Below are 22,337 nucleotides of genomic sequence, written 5' to 3' on the forward strand. Positions count from 1 at the left end.
CTGCTCCTATTCCTTGAACATATCTACACCTCCCGCTGCCTTGATCCCCCTCACCCCCTGGTTGCTCCTCTCCTCTCCAACCGCCGCCCTCTGCTGCGCCTTCACTGTTTTGTCCCCCCTACCCTCCATCTCTACACCCTTTATCCCCTTTCCCAAGGTGGATTCCGTCAACTCCCCCTCCCAAATGATGGCCTCTCCCCCTCCATTTATCCCTCCTATCAACTCTGATTCTCACCTCCCCCCTACTTTCCTCTGTCCTTTCCCCGGGCTCCCTCTTCCCCCTCTTCCATCCTGTTTTTTCCCCGCCTACCCTCTCTCTGCCTCCCTTCTCTCCACTGACTCCTTTCTGCTCTCTCCTCCACTGCATTTCCCAATCCTCCACGCCCAGACCCCCCTTTTCTATGTCCCCTCCCTCCATCGGCTCCCCCTATTTTCTTTTCCTCTCCTCCCCCTTTTCCCTCTCAAAGGTCCGGGTCCTCCCTCCCCCACTCCCCCCATCTGCCACCGTGTCACCTGTATCGTGCTGTTATAAGTGGGTGTTTAGTGTTGTGCGTCACCTGTAAGTGTTGCAAACAGCTGTCATACTGTCGCTAGTTGTTTTTATCTCGTCCGAACAGAAACCAAACTGTCTCCGTGTTTTTTAATTGTGCTTGTCTATTTCTTTCGTGTCTTCATCCGCATCGTCACCACAGTGTTTTTATATTTTAAATTCCACAACTTACCGCCATTTTACAGTTTTATCGCCTATTTTTCTTGTTTGTTTCTATTCTCATTATGTTTAACTTTTCTGTAAGCTGTAGAGCAGCATATTACGCTGCTGCCAGCCCCCCCCCCCCTCCTCTCTGGGAGGGAACTGAAATCCAATTAAGAAAAAAAAATTCTGCTTGAGGTCATCATGAAGTATCCGCCAACTGTTACACACTCAGTACCACAATCACTTGAAAAAGCCAGCTTCGCAATGACGATGGGGAAAGTGGCCAGAAGCTTTAGTTATCACACAGGCTTAGCGTGTCAAGATACAGTGAGTCTTCCAACTCTCTCTCTCTCAAAACTTGAGGATTGTACATAGAATAGATCAGCTATAGGCAGTTATTTGCTGTGACATTTTACTTAAAATATAGATTACACTGTAAATTAGACCTTCCTCGTATACAACTACGGCAAGTTGTATGTTTAGTACAATTTAAAAAAAGTTTTAACTATGATAGTTGTTCGATAACGTAAGCCAAAATATTATCAATCTTACTACAAACAATAAATTCAGCTTGGGTTGATGAGGACGAATTTCAGCTTCAAATCGCAACGGCCGTTTAATTCACACCAATAAGTACAGATTTATACTGCCTAACCGTAAGAGATTAATGTCTGATTACTACTTCAGGTATTTTTTCCTATTTCCTGTGAAGACTAATCTAAGTTCATAACTTTCAGCTCAGTGACTGTCATCGATTATTGCTTTCAGATGAGATTTGGTAGAACTAAATCAGAATGCAGCAGAAATTCTCGTTTTAATAGTTCGTTCTCTCAACTCAGATTACCATTTCAGAGTTTGACAGGAATAATAAGACAGCCGCGGCGGCAGAATCTGTCTCTTCATTAGGGAGGTCGACAACACTTCTCTTAATTGCGTACAACCACGTTATTGAGGTCTCTGTGACTGTTGTCACTCACACCCTGTCCTGGGCGCTAATGACGGTTGTAGTTGTGCGCCCTAAAACCACAAAAAAAACTCACACCCTGGTGTCTCCTCCGCTTTTCCTTCCATTAAATTAATCAGCTACGTCAGTATTGATTACGCTTTGTAATAAAACACAGTGGTGCATATCCTTAGAACGAAAGAGATCGTTCAAAGGCCACTGGTTCCCTTTCATTGCTCTTGATGATAATAGATGTTTTAATATTACGCACGGCTGTTACCGAGCGAGGTTAACACACTGGACTCTCCTTCGGCAGGAAGACTGTTCAAGCCGCTTCCAGCCATCCTGATTTAGGCTTTCCGTGATTTCTCTAAATTGCTTAAGGCAAATGTCAGGATGATTCCTTTGAAACGGCACGGGCGCTTTCCTTCTCCATCCTCCCCTAATCGGAGCTTGTGCTCCGTCCCTAATGACCTCGTGGTCGACAGGACGTTAAGCACTAATCCTCCTCCTCCTCCTCCTCCTCCTCCTCCTCCTACGGCTATTCGTCTTAGATGTTCATGACTGCGGTCGAATGACTTCGACTTGAACTCATGGACTTCATTTACAACTTACTAATCGCTGTATAGCTGAAAACGACAAGTAGTATACCAATAAATATTGTTCAGTGTCATGCAGAACAATGTTACCATTTCTTAAAGAGAATATATGAAATGTAAGATGTGGTACGTAATTCCAATAAGTGGATGTGTAATCCTGAAAATACCAGCCATAATCGTGCAAGAAACGAAAGATGATTAAATTAAAAAGAAGTAAAGCTGTCGTTAACGTGTAGGTTAGTTTGAACACTTCAATGTCCTTTCGTTCCTCAGAGCTTCGAACAAACTTAACCGACTAGTTGTAAGGAACCTACAATTTAACATGGACTCATAACGCTGCAGATAGACATTTTTCACTTTAAGGAACATTACCAGAGGTTAAAGGAGGGATAGGTAACAGATAAAACTCCTAGCACTGATTATACCTCCATGTACGTAAATTCGACGATTAAGTCCATTGCAGACCTCGATAATAGCAGTAGTTTTAACGGGTAACCACCATCTAATGTCATGATTTCAGCATTAGAACGAAATCATTTGTAGATGTTTTGTTGATTTAGTATTGAGGTGCTCAACGTTTGCAGGCGGGAGTCCGCGGGAGTTCCTGTGCGGCGGCTCGCTCATAAGCAGCCGCTACGTGCTGACCGCCTCGCACTGCGTCAACGGCAGGAAGCTCGGCTCCTACAGGCTGTGAGTACACCTCTCCATACTGGCTCCCAGCAGTGTGTCGTCATCGGAAGCGCGTAAGTTCGGCAACGACAACAACTTTTGACGTCTTCTGGGGGCTGCACCGTTAGCTGTGATGACATAGGCGTCGAATCGTTCGCCTCACGCGATCATTGATTGACTGGCTGTTATTTGGAAGATTTACTTTGAGGCGACGCGCCGACTGAGTGCCATAGGACGCTCCGACTACGTGCTGAGTAGTCATCTAGTGGGGGAGGAGGGTCTGAACATCAGAATAAAGAATTCCAGGTGAAATGGTTGGCAGTTTATCACTACGCTATTCCACGTACGACAAATACGAATGCAGCAGTACTCACCAACCAATAAGACTCATGCCCACCTACAGATTACTTAGGCGCAGGTATCCGCCATACTTCATAACAAGTGCGATGAAACCAATTCCACCTAAATATCAAGGCTCCATAACCTCCTACATGGTGCTGGTAAGAATAAATGTATGGATCCAAAAATCTATTAATGGTAGCAACCTATTTTGGATTCTTTCAATGTTCTGTCGTACTGAACGCCTATACACGCCTGTGGTATTAAAGACTCTGAGAACCGGATTTCAGAAATGGCTGGCCAACTGGAAATATTTGAAATGCCAGTTGATGGTAAGATACACTCTAGGTATCCTGGGTGTATATCCTGTAAGATGACTGGACTTGCAATTGTTAATAAAGTTGTGCATCAGGCTTACTAAGTACCCATAACGCAAACATCCGTGAAAATTTGCTTATCATCTGTGAAAGGTTCTTCTTGGAACCACAGCGCCATTGTCATGTGCTAGTGGTTGCTCTAGGAGCCCACTTCACAGACTGTCTGGACAAGCATTGTCAGTCTGTATGTAATTCTGCCAATACAATGCCTTGAGCTGTTTTAGTCGACAGTCAGATGTCAGTCTTGTTGTGGCTCTAGGTGTCTCCCTAGTAACGGACTACAAACCATTTTGTGTTGCCATTTCACAATCTTGGGTCGTGTAAGCCAAACTTGAGCGTTATACGATCTAAAACACGGGACTAGAAAAAGCTACATGCGGAAAGACTTCACTGATATTTCATTCTGTTTCAAACTTTTTTATAGTTGCTTTTCATGTTTTATTTAACTGATTCATTAGTAGCATCTAGTTTGATTTACATAAAATTTGCTGATAGATAAATCAAGACATTTGAGAGTATCATACGACCGAGACACTAAGTAAATCAGTACAGAGAGCAAGTAGTGCACTGCCGTTGTCACGGGAAGCTATCAATGCTCTTGGGAAAAAGTTCGAGAGGATACGTAACTTCGACGTATTTTATACATATATTATTATAGAGTATATAGATTATACAAGTAACTGACAATCTCAAAGATCTTGTTCAGCGATGTCACTAATGTATCGATGTGTAGATGGGACCGAAATTTAGCAAATTCCTTGTAATGTGAGAACTGTTTTAAGGAATTCTGCAGTTGTCGTGTTACAAATGTTTAAAAGCGTTTTATTACCATGTAGATCATTCCGTTTGTGAAGAGCTGTGTTGTCGTCTACCAGTCAACATAGGAAACAAAAGCGTTGCACTGTGCATTTCTCATTCAGTATTTTGTTTAAAAACATCATAGGGAATGGACACTAATATATTTTTGTGAACACGTTTTCTGATCGTGCTTTTGTAATAGGAGGTGACTTCAACTTGCTAGTTATAGATTGGGAGAATCATTCTATCAAGCTGTTTGACGCAAATGGCTCTGAGCACTATGCGAGTTAACTTCTGAGGTCATCAGTCGCCTAGAACTTAGAACTAATTAAACCTAACTAACCTAGGGACATCACACACATCCATGCCCAAGGCAGGATTCGAACCTGCGACCATAGCTGTCTCTCGGCTCCAGACTGTAGCGCCTAGAACCGCACGGCCACTCCGGCCGGCATCAAACTGGTGCCAGACCAGGAATTCATGTCACACTATTCTGAATGTCTTGTCCATAAAAATTTCTTGGAGCAGATAGTTACAGAACCAAGTCGTGAAGGTGACGTTTTAGACCACCTAGCAACAAACAGACCTGAACTTATCGAATCACCTAACCTGGAGTGATCACAAGGCAATGATAGCGTCTATGACTGCAGGTATTAAAAAGAATATTAAGAAACGCTGGAAAATATTTTTGAGGAGCAAGAGGGAAGATACAGATCGCTGATTATCTGAGCAGTCTATATTAAACACTCAGTATGAGAACGATAATGTGGAGCACAAATGGACAGAAATTCCAAACCAGCCTTCAATATGCAATAGACAAGTATGTTCGGAGCAAGGTCTTAAGTGATGGGAAAGAGCAACCATGTTTTTTATAGCCATTTTAGAAAACTACTTCGTATAGAAAAAGAAAACAGCACAGATTTAAAAGAAATAAAAATCTAGCTTGCGAATAGACGCTCCCCTTCTTGACTCGTTTTGGCTCTGTCTGTGGCTTGGGAGAAAGCCACTACGCTTTTTATCTTAGTAGCAGCACCCGCTGTTTAATAGGCTCTATGTTTTACAGTCAAGCACCCACCACATATAAATGAAAACAGGCAATAATGCAAATAAATAAATAATTTATAAATCACGTTATATAAAACTGAAGAAATTAATGGGATGATGGAATAATGTAGTCAACACAATGACGCATTCGATCTAAAATGGAATAAAGTTTTGTCAGCAAAACTTAATCAAATACGACAATAGATTACAAAAGATTATTACAAACGTGTCTCTTCTGCCTGAAGTTGAAAAATAAAAATTGCAGCGGGGACAGAGAAGTTGCATAAAATGCGAACTACTTGGCAGCTGAACGAGTTATAAAATCAAATCCAAGACCTGACGAAACAGTGGGCCGAAATTTACTCAGTTATGCTGCACTCCTATTCGAAGTTTATCACGAAATACTCACTCGCGTCAAGCTAATGTCCTTCACTTACGAGAAAAAACCAACACTCGAGAGGAAGCGAATCTAAAGAAAATGTAACTCATCCACGAAAGAAGGGGCTTACAAGGCGCCTTTTCGACAGTTCGACAGATTCTCAATATTAATCATTCTGGGACCCTTATCAGGTACGACCAATAGAGGGGGGGGGAGAGAGAGAGAGAGAGAGAGAGAGAGAGAGAGAGAGAGAGACAGAGAGAGAGAGAGAGAGAGGATCCAACAAAGAGCGGCGTATTTCGTCATGGGATCGTTTGGTCAGGGCGAGAGCATAATGGGGATGCTCGACAGACCCCAGTGGTAGACACAAAAGAAAGGCGTTGTGCATCACAGAGATACTGAAATACTGAGGGATGGTCTTCCGAAGAGTGTCAGATAACGTACTACTTCCTCCCCATATACCTGCCGAAATGACCACGACGGGAAAATTCGATCGGTTAGATCTAATTAAGAGATTTGCCGGCTGTTATTCTTCCCAAGTGCCATTCGCGAATGGAACAAGGACGGGGGGGATCAGTTAGTGGTAACAGAAGTACACTCCATCGCACGCTCTGAGGTAGCTCACGGAATGTTAATGTAGATAACAAAATGATTGAAATGGCTCTAAGCACTGTGGGACTTAACTTCTGAGGTCATCAGTCGCCTAGAACTTAGAACTAATTAAACCTAACTAACCTAGGGACATCACATACATGCATGCCCGAGGCAGGGTTCGAACTTGCGACCGTAGCAGCAGCGCGGTTCCGAACTGAAGCGACTAGAACCGCTCGTCCACAGCGGCCGGCCAATGTAGATAACAATCTACCATCTATTACCACACAAATCGGACTTATATGTTGCTAAAGAAATAGGTTTCATAAAGATTGTCATGTGAGCAGTTCAGATTCCCCTGTCTAATAAATTTTTAATTGTTAAAATAGTTTACATAGGGAAAGAAAACAATGAAAAGTATTGCATAACAATAAGTTTGCTTTCAGAAAAAGTAAAGATATGGTCACCAGCAGTAAGAGCGAGCGGTTTTGATATCTAACACAGATACTTCGCTTTGAATGGTGGCAGTGTCTAACGTATGCTTTTTTTTTTTCTCTTCCCGTGCAGGGTGGCCGTGCGGCTGGGCGAGTGGGACCAGCGCACAGACGTAGACTGTTCCGTCGACTTCTGCGCTCCGCCGGCCGAGGACTACGGCATCGAGGAGGCCATCCCCCACCCGGACTACAACCCGCAGTCCACCAGCAACGCCGACAACGACATCGCGCTGCTCAGACTCGACCGCGACGCGTCCGATAACTGTGAGTGTCGCGCTGCCGGCTGCTCTTTCTCACAATGCCTTGGTAGCCGCACTGGCAACCAGAAGTTAGGTTATAATGTGTCGTTATCTGACTGGTACAGTTTGACAAAGATAGGTGGCCCTCCACCCCTTTCCAGTATTTTCTGGAAAAAGTGAATCACACACAAGCTTCACCTGAGGCCTCTCCATCGACTGCGACAGTAAATCTGTCTCTAACGACACATTTTTTTGCAGTGGGAACCAAACACTTATTTTTGTTGTAAGATAACAGTGCTGGTTAAGTTAAACGAAACACGCTCGGCCTGGAAACGAAGATGGTGTTCATATGAAAAAAATTTCATATTTATCAGTCGTTGCATAATGTAACTAAAGTGTCGATTATATCAGCGGAACAGATACTTTGGTGCAATTTTTACAGTAGGTGTATTTGTGTTTCCATCAAATGAACTGGGACGCCATATCACCATAAAACTCTTTGCGACTGTTTACCGCCAATCCAAATCAACCACTGAGGGTGAAGGACTTTGAAGAGCTTTTATTTTCATTTAAAACAATAAAAATAAGAGCTGACAATTCAAACTATATTTCCGTTAAAGGTAACTAGCCTGAAGGATGACCCAAAACTTGTTAATTGGGAGCGGTTTTTCTGTGTTCTCCTGTGTGCAAGGCTGCCTATGCTTTTAATTTTGTTTATTTATAGTATGGAATAATTTGGACACTCAAAATTCACTACACCTCAGCAGATCTCTGTTTAACTTTTGTGAAGATATAGACAGGTTTTTTTTAGTGTGTGTTTACGTATACTTGTTTGATAACAATTTATCCTCAATTTTATCTTGTGTCTTACAAGAGATACCTTTCTTTAAATTCCAGCTTTCATCAGATCAGTCTGCTTGCCAATTGCTCCTGAGATCAGGCAGGCAAATTTCGTCGGGAAGAATCTTGTTGTGGCTGGCTGGGGTACAACGGAATATGGTAAGGCTCTCCATGTCTCAACAACTTTGGAAATATATCCTCAATAATGAAACCATATCATTGTGAACCTTGACACTCTTATTTTGGGGTGGCTAAGATAGTCATCACTCTCATGTGTCATTCCTTCACTGAAACAATAAAGGCAGAGCATGTACTGTATCTCATCGATTTTAAGACTGGCAAATTTTAAAACGATTGTCAGCGTCACAGAACATCTTATTTCCTTCTTTTTTTCCAGTGTTCCATTGATACCACCATTAAGAGTAAAATGGGCTTCGTAATTCATCGCTAAATTATCTTTGTCGAAATTAGTTAGGCAGCAGGTTATCTTTTACTTTTTATTTTTTCAGAGAATTAAAACTTTATCGTCGAAATTCGTGATGAGACATTTAACTGCGGCGATGGTAGTATTTATAAAGCCGCTGGTTATTCACACCGTTCATTGTAGTTCCTGATTGATTTTATTGACCCTGGTTTGAAAAATCCAAGTGCCAGTCACCTTGAAGAGATTTCTTGTATAATGATGATAATGTGTTTACGACGATAATACACTTCTGGATTGCGAGTTAGGCGCAGCTACTATGCAATCATTCTTGTTAGCTAAGTGCTTCATAGATGTTAAGAATAAACGTTATAATCTGGAAGGTGTCATTCGTTCAAAAGTTTCATAAATTCTTTGAAAGCAGTTTATGATTACATTCTAGCTCTTTATAGAAAGGATACCTTTTCCCCACAGCCGGCCGAAGTGGCCGTGCGGTTCTAGGCGCTGCAGTCTGGAACCGCGAGACCGCTACGGTCGCAGGTTCGAATCCTGCCTCGGGCATGGATGTGTGTGATGTCTTTAGGTTAGTTAGGTTTAACTAGTTCTAAGTTCTAGGGGACTAATGACCTCAGAAGTTGAGTCCCATAGTGCTTAGAGCCATTTGAACCATTTTTTTTCCCCACAAATAATATATCTACAAGCATTTATATGCTGCACATCAGTTACCGAGATGATTTGAAATATCTTCAGAAATATTTGTGTTTTCAGATGTTTTCAGGGGTTCAGAATCGGATGTATTCTGAACCAAAACTACATTACGTAGAAACCAGTAAATATCATTTCGTCAGCTGCTGTTACATTTTTCTCTCTTCCAGAACATTGAAGGAACTCCTTGAAGTGAGAGGTTTGGTTTGTTCGCGTTCTATACATATGATCTGTTTTAGTGCTGTTTAGATGCTATTATTTAGATACGAATAGTTCTCACCTGCACTGTTATAAAGAAAGTCCTCAAACTCTATGAAGCCAATTAGAAACTTCGAAACTAAATTTTGAAGATATTTTGGACATTGCAGTATAAGAATTTTATAACCTCACATGCAGATCGACTGTGAAAATGAAGAAATTTAAAACGTACTTACGTGATGCTGACAGAATACTGTATTTTCCCTGTATCTACAACGTTACTTGGACATTATTGAGGAAATTCTTGTGAGCAACATGTCTTTCTCATGGTGTTTTTTCTGAACCAGGACCACTACATTTTATTAAGGTAGCTCCTCAGCTGTCTTTCAAAGGCTGTAGACACTCTGTTCTAATCCCACCAGGGGGTCCACAGCTCTTTTGTGGATACGTGCGTAGTGAGCACGGGACCCCGAGCTAATGTGGCCCTCCTTCCTTTCCAGGCTGCATACCTTCCTTTTCCGCATCCTTCCCTATCCCCCATCTTCGCCCCCCCCCCCCCCCACCCCTCACCTCTGGCTCTTTCCTTCCCTTTCTCCCACTCTGGGAGTATGGTTTGTGCCTACGTCCCGAGACAGACGCTCGTAAATGTAATGAATTCTTCGCCTTCTCTGCTTGTATGTCTTCATCCTTCCTCTGTCTTTCTCTTTACCTTACCTCTTCTCTTTACCCTTTTCTCCGCTGCGGCGTTTGAGACCTCTCTTCTTTCCTTTCCCTTTCTTTGTTTTTCCCTTTCCCTTTCTCTTTCTTCCTCCCTGTGTGTGTCTGAAGGCCAACCACGCATTTTCGTGCGTAGCCGGTGATGGGGTAACGCGTAATTCCCCACCCCGGGTAGACAGGTAGGACACGTACGTACCCCCTGGTAATGGCCAGGCCCAGGAGGGGTGATTACCCGAGCTGATACCTTCCGAAAGTGCCGATTGGTCCCTCTGTCCGTTTGCGGGAGGTGTGACCTGAGGTGTGAACAATCACATAAGGCGGGAGTGCCCTCAGAGAGGGCCCCCACAAGGGAGGAGCGCGCCATCGGAGACGCCGGTAATCATGGGGGATTCTTCCGCAATGGTTTCCTCACCTTCCACTATGTCTGCTCACAAACGTAAGTTTACTGAGTCTCAGCCACAGTCAGTTCTTCCATCGTTGCCACAGTTCCTTGTTGTTTCTCGGTCTGATGAAGGTCACGACTTCTTCACGGTCAACCCTTTCATTATCCAGAAAGGTGTAGACGCAATTGCAGGTCCTGTAAAGTCTTCTTCCAGATTACGAAATGGCACCTTGTTGTTAGAAACATAGTCAGTGCCCTCCAGGCACAAAAATTGCTGCGTACTTCACTGCTCCACACCTTCCCTGTCCGGGTTGAAGCGCACCGTACTTTAAATTCCTCACATGGAGTCGTTTATACACGCTCCCTCGATGGCTTGTCCGACGAAGAAATTCAGCACTACCTGTCTGACCAGGGCGTAACGGCTGTTCATAGAGTTGTGAAAAGGGTTGACACGAATATCATTCCAACCCGCACTGTCTTCTTGACATTTGACAAAGTTCAACTCCCATCAAAAATCAAAGCAGGCTATGACATAATTTCCGTTCGCCCTTACGTCCCAAACCATACGCGTTGCTATCGGTGTCAGCGGTTCAATCACACCAGCCAGTCCTGTTCCAATCCGGCCAAATGTGTCACGTGTGGCAAGGATTCCCATGAGGGTGCTTGTCCACCTCCATCCCCTCGTTGCATCAACTGTATGGGTGACCACGCTGCTTTCTCTCGAGATTACCCCATTTTTAAAGACGAAAAGCTCATTCAGGAAATCAGAGTGAAGGGAAAGGTGTCGACCTTTGCTGCTCGAAAATTATTCTCCAGGTCGACAGCCCACCTTGCCTCAGACAGAAAAATACAGCACTGTCCTTGCTTCTCCTCAGCCAACAAAGGAGGTGGCCACACAGACTTGCGACCTCACCTTTAGTGCCACGGTCGTCAGATCGGTCAGTGCAAAGATCGCCCGTTTAACCTCACCACTTTCGCCTGCCCACTCTATGACTCACCCTTCATCTGGTTCTGCTAAATCTCGAGCCCAAAAGTCAGACACCAAAACTTCGAAAAAAGAGCGTACTCGTGAAGATTTTTTACGTACCCCAACTTCACAACCATCGGTTCCTCCTTCGTCTAAACATCATGTTTCCAAGAAGGCTAATAAGAAACCCAGTTCATCTCCTTCTCCGCCAAGGTGTGTCTCATCTACAGCACCACCTGGCGGAAATTGCCCTCGGCCATCTTCTGTGTTGCCGAGGCACACTGCTGGCGGCCGATCAACCGGCCGATTGCTGGTGGCAGGAGCTGCTCCTGAACAACCTATGGATCAGGATCTTCTGCCTTCGGCCGAATGCCATTCCATGCTGTCGGTCGCAAGCTCTGAGCAGTCGTTGAGTTGACGGCAACCTTGGTCACATTCCTCCATTTTCTGTTCACCCTATGTCAATTATCCACTGGAGTATCCGTGGCATTCGAGCCAATCGGGATGAATTGTCGATCCTCTTATGATCCTACTCGCCGGGCATCTTCTGTCTTCAGGAAACAAAGTTGCGTCCCAATGACCGCTTTGTTCTCCCCCATTTTCAGTCCGTCCGATTTGAACTCCCCTTTGTTGAAGGCACTCCGGCCCATGGAGGACTCACGATTCTTCGCCATGATACTATCCACTATCACCCAATCCCCTTAAGCTCTTCCTTCCAAGCTGTCGCTGTCTGTCTTTCCCTTTCTGGATATACCTTTTCTCTTTGTACTGTATACATTCCATCGTCCACACCAATGGAGGACTCACGATTCTTCGCCATGATACTATCCACTATCACCCAATCCCCTTAAACTCTTCCTTCCAAGCTGTCGCTGTCTGTCTTTCCCTTTCTGGATATACCTTTTCTCTTTGTACTGTATACATTCCATCGTCCACACCAATGGCACAAGCTGATCTCCTTCATCTTCTGGGTCAGCTTCCACCCCCCTATTTGCTGGTTGGGGACTTCAATGCCCACCACCCGCTTTGGGGATCTCCACATCCTTGTCCACGTGGCTCACTATTGCTAGACGTCTTCCACCAAGCGGATCTAGTTTGCCTCAACACTAGGGTCCCTACATTTTTGTCTGCTTCCACGACAAAATTCTCTCATTTGGACCTTTCGGTCGCTACTGTTCCGCTAGCTCGGCGCTTCGAATGGTTCGCCCTTGATGATACACACTCGAGTGACCACTTTCCATGTGTCCTTAAACTGCAGCCTCAACTGCCATATATGCGCCAGTGACGCTGGAAGTTTGCCCAAGCAGATTGGACACTTTTTTCGTCTCTAGCGACATTCGATGACCTTCACTTTCCTAGCGTCGACGATGAGGTCATACATATTACAGACGTTATTCTTACAGCTGCGGGACGTTCAATACCACGCACCTCCGAATTGCCCCGGCGCCCCCCAGTTCCTTGGTAGAACGAGGCATGCCGTGACGCAATACGTGAGCGGCGACGTGCTCTTCGCGTTTTCCGCCACCATCCTACTTTGGCCAACTGTATCCGCTATAAGCAGTTCCGTGCGCGATTCCGTCGCGTCATCCGCGATAGCGAGAAGGCAAGCTGGAAATTCTTTATTAGCTCATTTAACACCTTCACTCCCTCCTCGGAAGTTTGGAGTCGGATTCGACGGTTATCAGGCGCGCCTAGTTTCTCCCCGGTCTATGGGCTCACTGTCGCGCGTGATACGTTACTGGACCCCGTCGCAATTTCTACGTCATTGGGTCAACACTTTGCTGGGATTTCTAGCTCTTCAAATTACCCGCCAGCGTTTCTCCCGAAGAAACGTGCAGTGGAAGTGCAACCTCTTGCTTTCTTCTCTCAGAATCGCGAAAGCTATAACACTGTTTTCTCCATGCGGGAATTCCAACAAGCACTCTCTTCTTCTCGCTCCTCCGCCCCAGGACCGGATGGTATCCACATCTAAATGTTGCTGTATTTATCATACCATAGTCTGCGTTACCTCCTTCGCCTTTGTAATCGAATTTGGACCGACAGTACTTTTCCCAGACGATGGCGGGAAGCTATCGTCGTTCCTGTTCCGAAACCTGGAAAGGACAAACATCTCCCCTCTAGCTATCGCCCCATTTCTCTCACGATTAGTGTATGCAAGGTTTTGGAGCGTATGGTGAATTGCGGTTTAGCTTCGTGGCTGGAGTCCCGCAGTCTTTTAACACCTGCCCAATGCGGTTTCCGAAAGCATCGTTCTGCAGTTGACCATCTTGTTGCTCTCTCCACTTATATCATGAACAATTTTCTCCGGAAACGCCAAACAGTAGCAATATTTTTTATCTGGAGAGAGCATACGATACCTGTTGGAGGACAGGCATCCTCCGCACACTGTTCTCTTGGGGCTTTCGAGGTCGGCTGCCCCTTTTTCTTCGCGAATTTATGGCAGAGCGCACATTTAGGGTGCGGGTGAACACTACTCTCTCCCGTACTTTCTCCCAAGAAAACGGGGTACCCCAGGGCTCAGTGCTAATTGTTGTACTGTTTGCCATTGCCATAAATCCGATTATGGAATGTCTCCTTCCTGGTGTCTCGGGCTCCCTCTTTTGTGGACGATTTTGCGATCTACTACAGCTCTCAACGGACCAGCCTTCTTGAACGACGTCTTCAAGGATGTCTCGATCGCCTCCACTCTTGGAGCATCGAAACCGGCTTCCGTTTTTCTCCCAGTAAGACCGTTTGTGTTAATTTTTGGCGACGTAAGGAGTTTCTTCCACCCTCCTTACATCTAGGACCTGTCAACCTTCCGTTTTCGGACGTCGCTAAATTCTTGGGTCTTATGTTTGACAGAAAACTGTGCTGGTCCTCCCACGTTTCCTATCTTTCGGCTCGCTGTCTGCGATCCCTCAACACCCTCCGTGTCCTGAATGGTACCTCCTGGGGAGCGGACCGAGCGGTCCTTCTCCGCCTCTATCGCGCATTAGTGCGCTCGAAATTGGACTATGGAAGCATAGTTTACTCCTCTGCTCGGCCGTCTATTCTTCGGCGTCTCGACTGTATCCACCACCGTGGATTACGTTTAGTGTCTGGAGCTTTTTTACACCAGCCCTGTGGATAGCCTTTATGCTGAGACTGCTGAATCTCCGCTGTCCAATCGGCGAGCAGTCCTTCTGAGTCATTATGCTAGCCATCTGTCTTCCATGCCTGCTAATCCAGCCCATGACATTTTTTTTCGACACCTCCATGGATGTAGGGTATGCAGGCCGCCCTTCCTCCCTATTACCACCGGGGGTCCACTTCCGTTAACTGCTACATTCTCTTTCCTTCCGCTTGCCTAAAACCTTCTTGACAACTTGGGGTACAGCACCGCCTTGGCTCCATCCCCGGATCTGCCTGCTCCGAGACCATTGTCAATTTCCCAAGGAAGGTACCCCTTCACTTGTTTATCGTCGGGCATTTGCTGCTCTATGTGCACAAATGAAGGAAGCCACATTTATTTACACCGATGGCTCGAAAACATCGTTAGGTGTAGGGAGTGCCTATATTGTTGGCGACACCCCAAATCGATTTCAGCTTCCCAACCAGTGTTCGGTTTATACTGCGGAGCTTTACGCTGTTCTCCAGGCTGTCCAATACATCCGCCGCCATCAGCGGATACCGTATGTTATCTGTTCAGATTCTCTCAGCTCTCTCCTCAGTCTCCAAGCTCTCTACCCCGTCCACCCTCTGGTCCACCGGATTAAGGACTGTCTGCGCTTGCTCCACCTGGGGGGGCGTCTCGGTGGCGTTCCTCTGGCTCCCAGGACACGTTGGTATCTGTGGAAATGAGGCGGCCGATATAGCGGCCAAGGCTGCAGTCTCTCTTCTTCGGCCAGCTATTCGATCGATTCCCTTCGCCGATCTACGGAACGTTCTGTGTCGTCGTGTTGTTCTTTTATTGCACCCACATTGGTCGACACTTCCCCGTAATAAATTGCGGGACGTGAAACCTCTTCCCTGTGCTTGGACCTCTTCCTCCCAAACGCGTCGTCGGGAGGACGTAATTTTAACTAGACTCCGGATAGGGCACTGTCTTTTTAGCCATCGACATCTTTTAAGCGGCGATCCTCCCCCACTCTGTCCCCACTGTTCTCAGCTGTGGACGGTAAGACACCTTTTAATTCAGTGCCCCCATTTTACTCCGTTACGCGCCCGTCTACAGCTGTCGCCTGATATATCGTCCATTTTAGCAGATGACACGCGCTCGGCCGATCGCGTTCTCGAGTTTATTAGTGCCAGTGAGATGACGTCAGTCATTTGAAGCTTTTTTTTGGGGACAACCAACCCCTTTCTGTAGTGGATTTTTAAGCTTTCCTTCTGCTTTTAGTTTCTCCAATTTTTTGAGTTTCGTTCCCATTGCTGCTAGTTTACATTTTCGTTTTTTACTGTTTCCTAAGTCACGGACCGGGCGCTAATGACCATAGCAGTTTTGCGCCCTAAAACAAAAAAAAACTCTGTTCTAATCCTATTATCAGGAAAATCCTTGGCCGTAGTGGGAATCAAACCTCTACTCTGCTGACTCATGTAAAGCCTTCGCAAATTTTGTATGCAGTGCAAACATCTAATCGCACTGTCGGCCAGACATTATAAAATGAAAATGATGGATTAATGTAAGCTGAAATAAATGAATTAAATAATTCATTTATTTCAGCTTACATTAATCCGTCATTTTCATTTTATAATGTCTGGCCGACAGTGCGATTAGATGTTTGCACTGCATACAAAATGGCTTGGATAGTAAAACAAAATCCTGGGAGAACGTTTGTCATAACAAAGCAGTTTCATAAAGAATGTGAAGCTATCTGGTAACTTACATGCTTCGCTATGAATAGCCTATTTTCGCCCAAAGGTTTCCTGTATTTCTCTTTAAACCTAGTTGCTTGCATTAACTCCCCTGTCGTGTTTACAGTTAGGTAACTACTTTTCATGTGACTCATAGATTCTGGGTCTATAACAATAGTTATATGTACATATTATTTCCTGGAATTTCTTCATGTAAGTCGGGCAATGCCACTGAAATATCTGGGGGATGGTAAAACCTATCATGTCAAGCTTTGTGCATACTTAGAAACAAAAATGCAGTGGTTTGGTTGCATTTATTTAATGCTGTAAAACTTCCACTCTAAGACATGATTGTACTGCAGAAACTAGCTTGTCTATCCAAGGCTGTATTTGACAAAAGTGAAGTAACATGTGCAATGTTTTGATTATTCTCATTACTTTGTGGCTTAAGGCTTTTGCTAAATGCCTCCACAAATGTTTTATCCAATCACAGTTCATGAGGAGAGGTGTTCTTAATGCATCCAAACGGACAAGATAATGTGTGTTTAGTTCAGGAGTCCAAACAAATCAATATGCTAAAAACTTTACATTTTAATGTATCACCGACTGATGTTTCTTTCCTCTCCATTCACTTTTGGGACACAGAAAGCATGACTGCTTACATTGTTTTATACACATTGTAATTAATGTAAGCGTGTCTTTGCCATGCCTACAGGATTGATAGGTAGGAGGCTGAAGCAGATTTCCGGATTCCTCACTTAATACTGGCTCTTGAAACTATGTTAGTGTACTTTGTGGGGATAGTTTCTAATCTTCACGCATCTGCCAGTAGAAGATTTTCAGCATTTCCAACACACACTTTCGTAGGCCAAATAGACTTGTCACATTTCATGCTGACCTCCTTTGTGTGCATTCAACATTTGCTGTGGGTCTCACATACTTCAGCAAATGTTCTAGGAATGGGTGCACGAAATATTCATACCTAATCCCTTTCCTACACTGACTGACTACTTTCCCATCACCCTGCCAACGAACCAAAGTACGCCGCTCACCCACTGACGTTCTTTCAAAAGGATAACAACATTTTGCACTTCCTCCGTTACACAATTTTGTATTTCTGCACATTTAAAGCAAGGTTCACTACACTGAAATCTTGTCTGGAATATGCAAGGGTGCTTGAATTGTTCTCGGGCACTGCATCGGACTGATTTTTTCAAGGCAGCAGCTCCTCTTCGTCAGGTATCGCTTCGTATAAATATTGTGCAGTTTCTACAACACTATCTGATGCAACGCCTGATAACCTTTCAGGCAACTACTTCGTTAGAAAAGCCTTGTGTGTGCTGATCATACCTAGAAATATTTCATTGGATACCCAAAAGTCTTAGGTTACTACTAACACTGTCACCAGATCATTAGTTTAATATAACAGTCCCAGCTCACTTACCTTGGCACGTCTGAAGTTATATCTAAATGTCTAGATGTCTGCGTCCTCTCCACCAAGAAAACTTCAGTCTTGTCACAGATTTAGTTTGGTACATCACACATACATCGACATCTGCAAACATACTCCACAAGCCACCATACGGTGCATGGCGGAGGATATCTTGTACCAATCGTATTCATTCCCTTTTGTGCTACACTCGCAAACGGAGCGATGAAAAAGACCTGTGTATGAGCACTGATTTCTCTTAACTTCTGTTCAGTCGTTACACGAAAATTAAGTTTATGGCAGAAGAATCGCACGGAAGTCTGCCACAAATGGCAGTTCTCTTATTACTATTCCGTAGAATTGTTTCAGCAAACTGCTGACCATTTTCTTTCCTTACTACAGTCCTTATGTGCTCATTCCGTTTCATATTCAATCGAGACGACGACGACTCAAACCTGCGTCTAGCTATTCTGATTCAGGTTTTCCGTGGTTTCCCTAAATCACTTCAGGCAAATGCCAGGATGGTTCCTTTGAAACGGCACGGCCGATTTCCTTCCCCATCCTTCCCTAATCCGAGCTTGTGCTCCATCTCTAATGACCTCGTTATCGACGGGACGTTATAGGCTAATCTTCTTCTCCTCCTCCTCCTCCTCCTCCTCCTCCGTCTTTTATTCCATTGCGACATTACGCCTATGTATTTAAGTGAGATGATTGCATCAAAAAGCACATCATTAATACTGCATTCAAAAATAACAGGACTTTCCTTCCTACTCTTCTGCGTTACTTCACATTTTTAACATTTCGAGTAAGTCCCCATTCATCACACCAATTATAAATGTCTAAATCATCCTGTATCATCCTACTGTCATTAGATGGCGACACTTTCCCTTACAGTAGAGCATCATCAGCGAACAGTTGCAGCTTGCTGCTCACATAGGTCGGTCGTGTCGCATTTCCCTGGGGCAGTCCTGACGGTAACCTTGTCTTGAACGAACAGCTTTGTCCACGACGTCTTTGAGCCACTCTCATATATCATAACATATTCTGTATACTCTGACGTTTGTCATTACTCTGCAGTGTGGCACTGTGTCAAACGGTTCTCAGACATCTAGAAATATGGATCAGGCAGTTGCTCTTCATCAATGGTTCCTTTGCACGAGCCTTACTTTCTAGATTCGGGCTGATTTGTCAAAAGACGTTTTTTGTCGCAGAGGAATTTATTGTAAGCCCCTGCTATGGTTAACAAGAGCGTGTTTTGTATGTACAGGTGACGTCAGCCCAGTGAAGCTGTACGTCGGGGTGCCGGTGGTGGACGAGCAGACGTGTCAACAGCGGTACTCGCGCTGGAACCGGCGCATCGTGGCGTCGCAGATGTGCGCCGGCGGCAAGGAAGGCAAGGACTCCTGCACCGGCGACAGCGGCGGCCCGCTCATGGCCTTCGAAGGCCGGCCACCTAGGGGTGTCCTCGTCGGCGTCGTCTCGTTCGGCCCCCGCGAGTGCGGCATGAAGGGCTACCCTGGCGTCTACACCCGCGTCTCCTCCTTCCTCACCTGGGTACTCGACACCATTCGGCCTTAACGTCACGCACACGGCATACACCAAACCACACCTCCTAGACCTCTCATCACGTGCAACATTCGACTGGATGCATCCAGACGAAGTACATCACACATTAATGTTCACATTAGGACAGCGAATATCAGCGATATTACACCTTAAGAGGTGTTAGCTCTTAGCAGTATCTTTTCACATGCCATTACACACCATTGTCTTCAAAATATAATTTCAATATAAATTTTTCTTCTTTTGTTATCTTTAAATGTCTAGTACACAAAATTCACAAAAACGATCCTTAAAGGAAAAAATTGAAACACACTACTGTCATGTGATATCCATGTGTGAAACAGGTTAAGAACCTGATTATTATGGGAAGAATCTCCGGTAATTAGTAATAAAATCCACTCTGAGAACAACAAAATTTCGTAAAGTTTCGATAGCTGCACAACATGTATATCGACGACAACTGAAAACACCGAAATGGAACGGCTTAATCTTGACGAGCAAATGATTCGTTGTAAATACTGTGACAATGTGGCTGTAAATAATGTGACAATGTGGCTGTAAATAATGTGACAATGTGGTACTGTTAACAACTGCTGCTTCAGCTGACACAGTGTACTGTTTTATGCAGTAACAACGAGCGCTGCCTTCTCATACCCGTTCGCGCTCTAGTTTAAGGAATTGAATTTCCTCCAATTATTCTCACTCCGATCCTACATTCACCAAAACCAGGACTTTGGCCACGTTGTCGTTATCTCAGAAAATAATTTCGTTTGCAACATTTAATATATTTATGCGTTCTTTGTACATTGCCAGTACCTACATTCCGTTCTGGTTTCCTGTGACACTGTTTCGTGATTACATGTATAGACGTGCTTTCAAGCAGAGAAAGTGATTTTGAACATTGAAACCATACTGTGTATTGAAGAATTTTTACAAACTTAATTTATTTTGTTATCCTTGCACATCATGGGAGTGAGCTGTACCATGATGTATAGACTTACTTTTTTTACTCATAATTTATAAATAAACGTTTTAAAGTATATCTTCTTTCATTTCTGTTTCATGTAAAACGAAAGCATAGCAACGTCTGATCTTGAGGGTTTCTCGTCAGTAAAGCAGTCACCCACAGACAGACAATACAGGCTTTGACGCCTAGCATGTCTGCATTGTGAACACAGTTTGTTACACTTTTGTCACAGTTGCAAATTACTACTGACCCACAGGTCTGTTGCTGGAGAAATTATCAGTATACTTGAAGCAATAGCTAAATTTTCTGAATGTTGAAACTAATTTGTCAGAAAACTGACATCCTGAAATATAACTACGATATAATATTTAAATACCCAGCAACCTATAACTCTTTGAATAGTTTTGTTCATACGAGTTTAGAGTGTTCTGTACTCATATTCATAGCTGTGGCTCCTGGTGACATCTATTTTGGGAGATACTGGAACATTATCCTTTGTTTGAATAAATAATCGAGGACATGGAAACAGAATCTAAGTGGCGTCACCTCAAAAGGTGTCCTACAGGTTTCAAACCATATGGAATTATCATTATTATAATTACGTACTTCACCATCACATCTGCACTGTTCTTTCTTAAAGTGCATGCAGATCATGGTTGTTACAAAAAACACCAAAGTGTTCCACAGTAAGCGGAAACATACTCCCTATTAGAAACTGTAAGTGAAATTACGAACAAATCACCACTTGACTGTACATACTTCCTGTCACACTGGAAACATAGGCTGTTGCTACACAGTGAAAATACTTCATTGTATGAAACTGCTAACTGACATGAGCAAGAAACCATCAAGTGAACGACAAAGAAAATCTTAGTTATTATTCATAAACCAGCTGTACCTGCCCACACATTGCTGTGGCTGTCTGGTTAAATGGAAAAGAAGAGAGAGCGAGAGCGAGCACAAGTTTCTAATTGATATATGCTTAAGCGCCAAAGAAACTGGTATAGGTATGCGTAATGAAATACAGAGATATGTAAACAAGCAAAATACGACGCTTCGGTCGGCAACGCCTATATAAGATAGTGTCCGGCGCAGTTGTTAGATAGGATACTGCTGCTACAATGGAATGTTATCAAGATTTAAGTGAGTTTGAACGTCCACAAGCGATGGAACACAGCATCTCTGAGGTAGCGATGAAGTGGGGATTTTCCCGTACGACCACTTCACGAGTGTACCGTGAGTATCAGGAATCCGCTAAAATATCAAATCTCCCACATCGCTGCGGCCGGTAAAAGATCCTGCAAGAACGGGACCAACGACGACTGAAGAGTATCGTTCAACGTGACAGAAGTGTAACCCTTTTGCTGACTGCTGCAGATTTCGACGCTCGGCCAGAAACAAGGGTCAGCGTGGAAACCATTTAACGAAACATCATCGATATGGGCTTTCGAATCCGAAGGCCCACTGTGTACCCTTGATGACTGCACGACACAAAGCTTTAGCCTCGTCTCGGCCTGTCAACACCGACAATGGACTGTTGGTGACTGGAAACATGTTGCCTCGTCGGACGAACCTCATTTAAATATGGAACGAGTGAATGGACGTTTACGGGTATCATGAATTCATGGACCCTGCATGTAGGCGTGGGACTGTTCAAGTTACGGCTATATAATGGTGTGGGGCGTATGCAGTTGGAGTGATATTGGACCCTGATACGTCCAGATACGACTCTGACAGGTAACACGTACGTAAGCATCATGTCTGATCACCTGCATCCATTCATGTCCATTGTGCATTCCGACAGACTTGGGCAATTACAGTAGGACAGTGCGACACCCCACACGTCCAGAATTGCTACAAAGTGGGTCCAGGAACACTCCTCTGACGTTAAACACATCTGCTGGCCACCAAACTCCCAAGACATGAACATTACTGAGCGTATCTGGGATGCCTTGCAACATGCTGTTCAGAAGAGATCTCCACCTCCTCGTTTCCCCCTTCTCTCTAACTTTGAGCAATGTTTATTCTTACTACTAATTAATTTTCAGTGGTAATATTCTGATCACAATCCGTTAAGCCAGAAATAAAACTATCCCATTTCTGTGTAACTCTTCTGCGAAAAATAAAGCAAATCCGCATATTTTACGGTAGAATAAGTTCTCTTTTA

General features: G+C 44.3%; 1 protein-coding gene across 1 annotated transcript in view; it reads left to right on the top strand.

The window, feature by feature from the left end:
- Positions 1-20,243, top strand: part of LOC124787063 (CLIP domain-containing serine protease HP8-like) — a 47,323-nt gene extending 27,080 nt beyond the window's left edge. The window contains exons 4-7 of the mRNA XM_047254310.1: positions 2,821-2,926; positions 7,001-7,191; positions 8,064-8,165; positions 18,908-20,243. Of these exons, the coding sequence (XP_047110266.1) occupies positions 2,821-2,926; positions 7,001-7,191; positions 8,064-8,165; positions 18,908-19,218 (710 nt within the window). The 3' untranslated portion in view covers positions 19,219-20,243. The remainder of the gene's footprint in view (positions 1-2,820; positions 2,927-7,000; positions 7,192-8,063; positions 8,166-18,907) is intronic.
- Positions 20,244-22,337: the final 2,094 nt, after the last annotated feature.

The sequence above is a fragment of the Schistocerca piceifrons genome, chromosome 1 (assembly GCF_021461385.2).
Source record: "Schistocerca piceifrons isolate TAMUIC-IGC-003096 chromosome 1, iqSchPice1.1, whole genome shotgun sequence".
Taxonomy (NCBI): Eukaryota; Metazoa; Arthropoda; class Insecta; order Orthoptera; family Acrididae; genus Schistocerca; species Schistocerca piceifrons.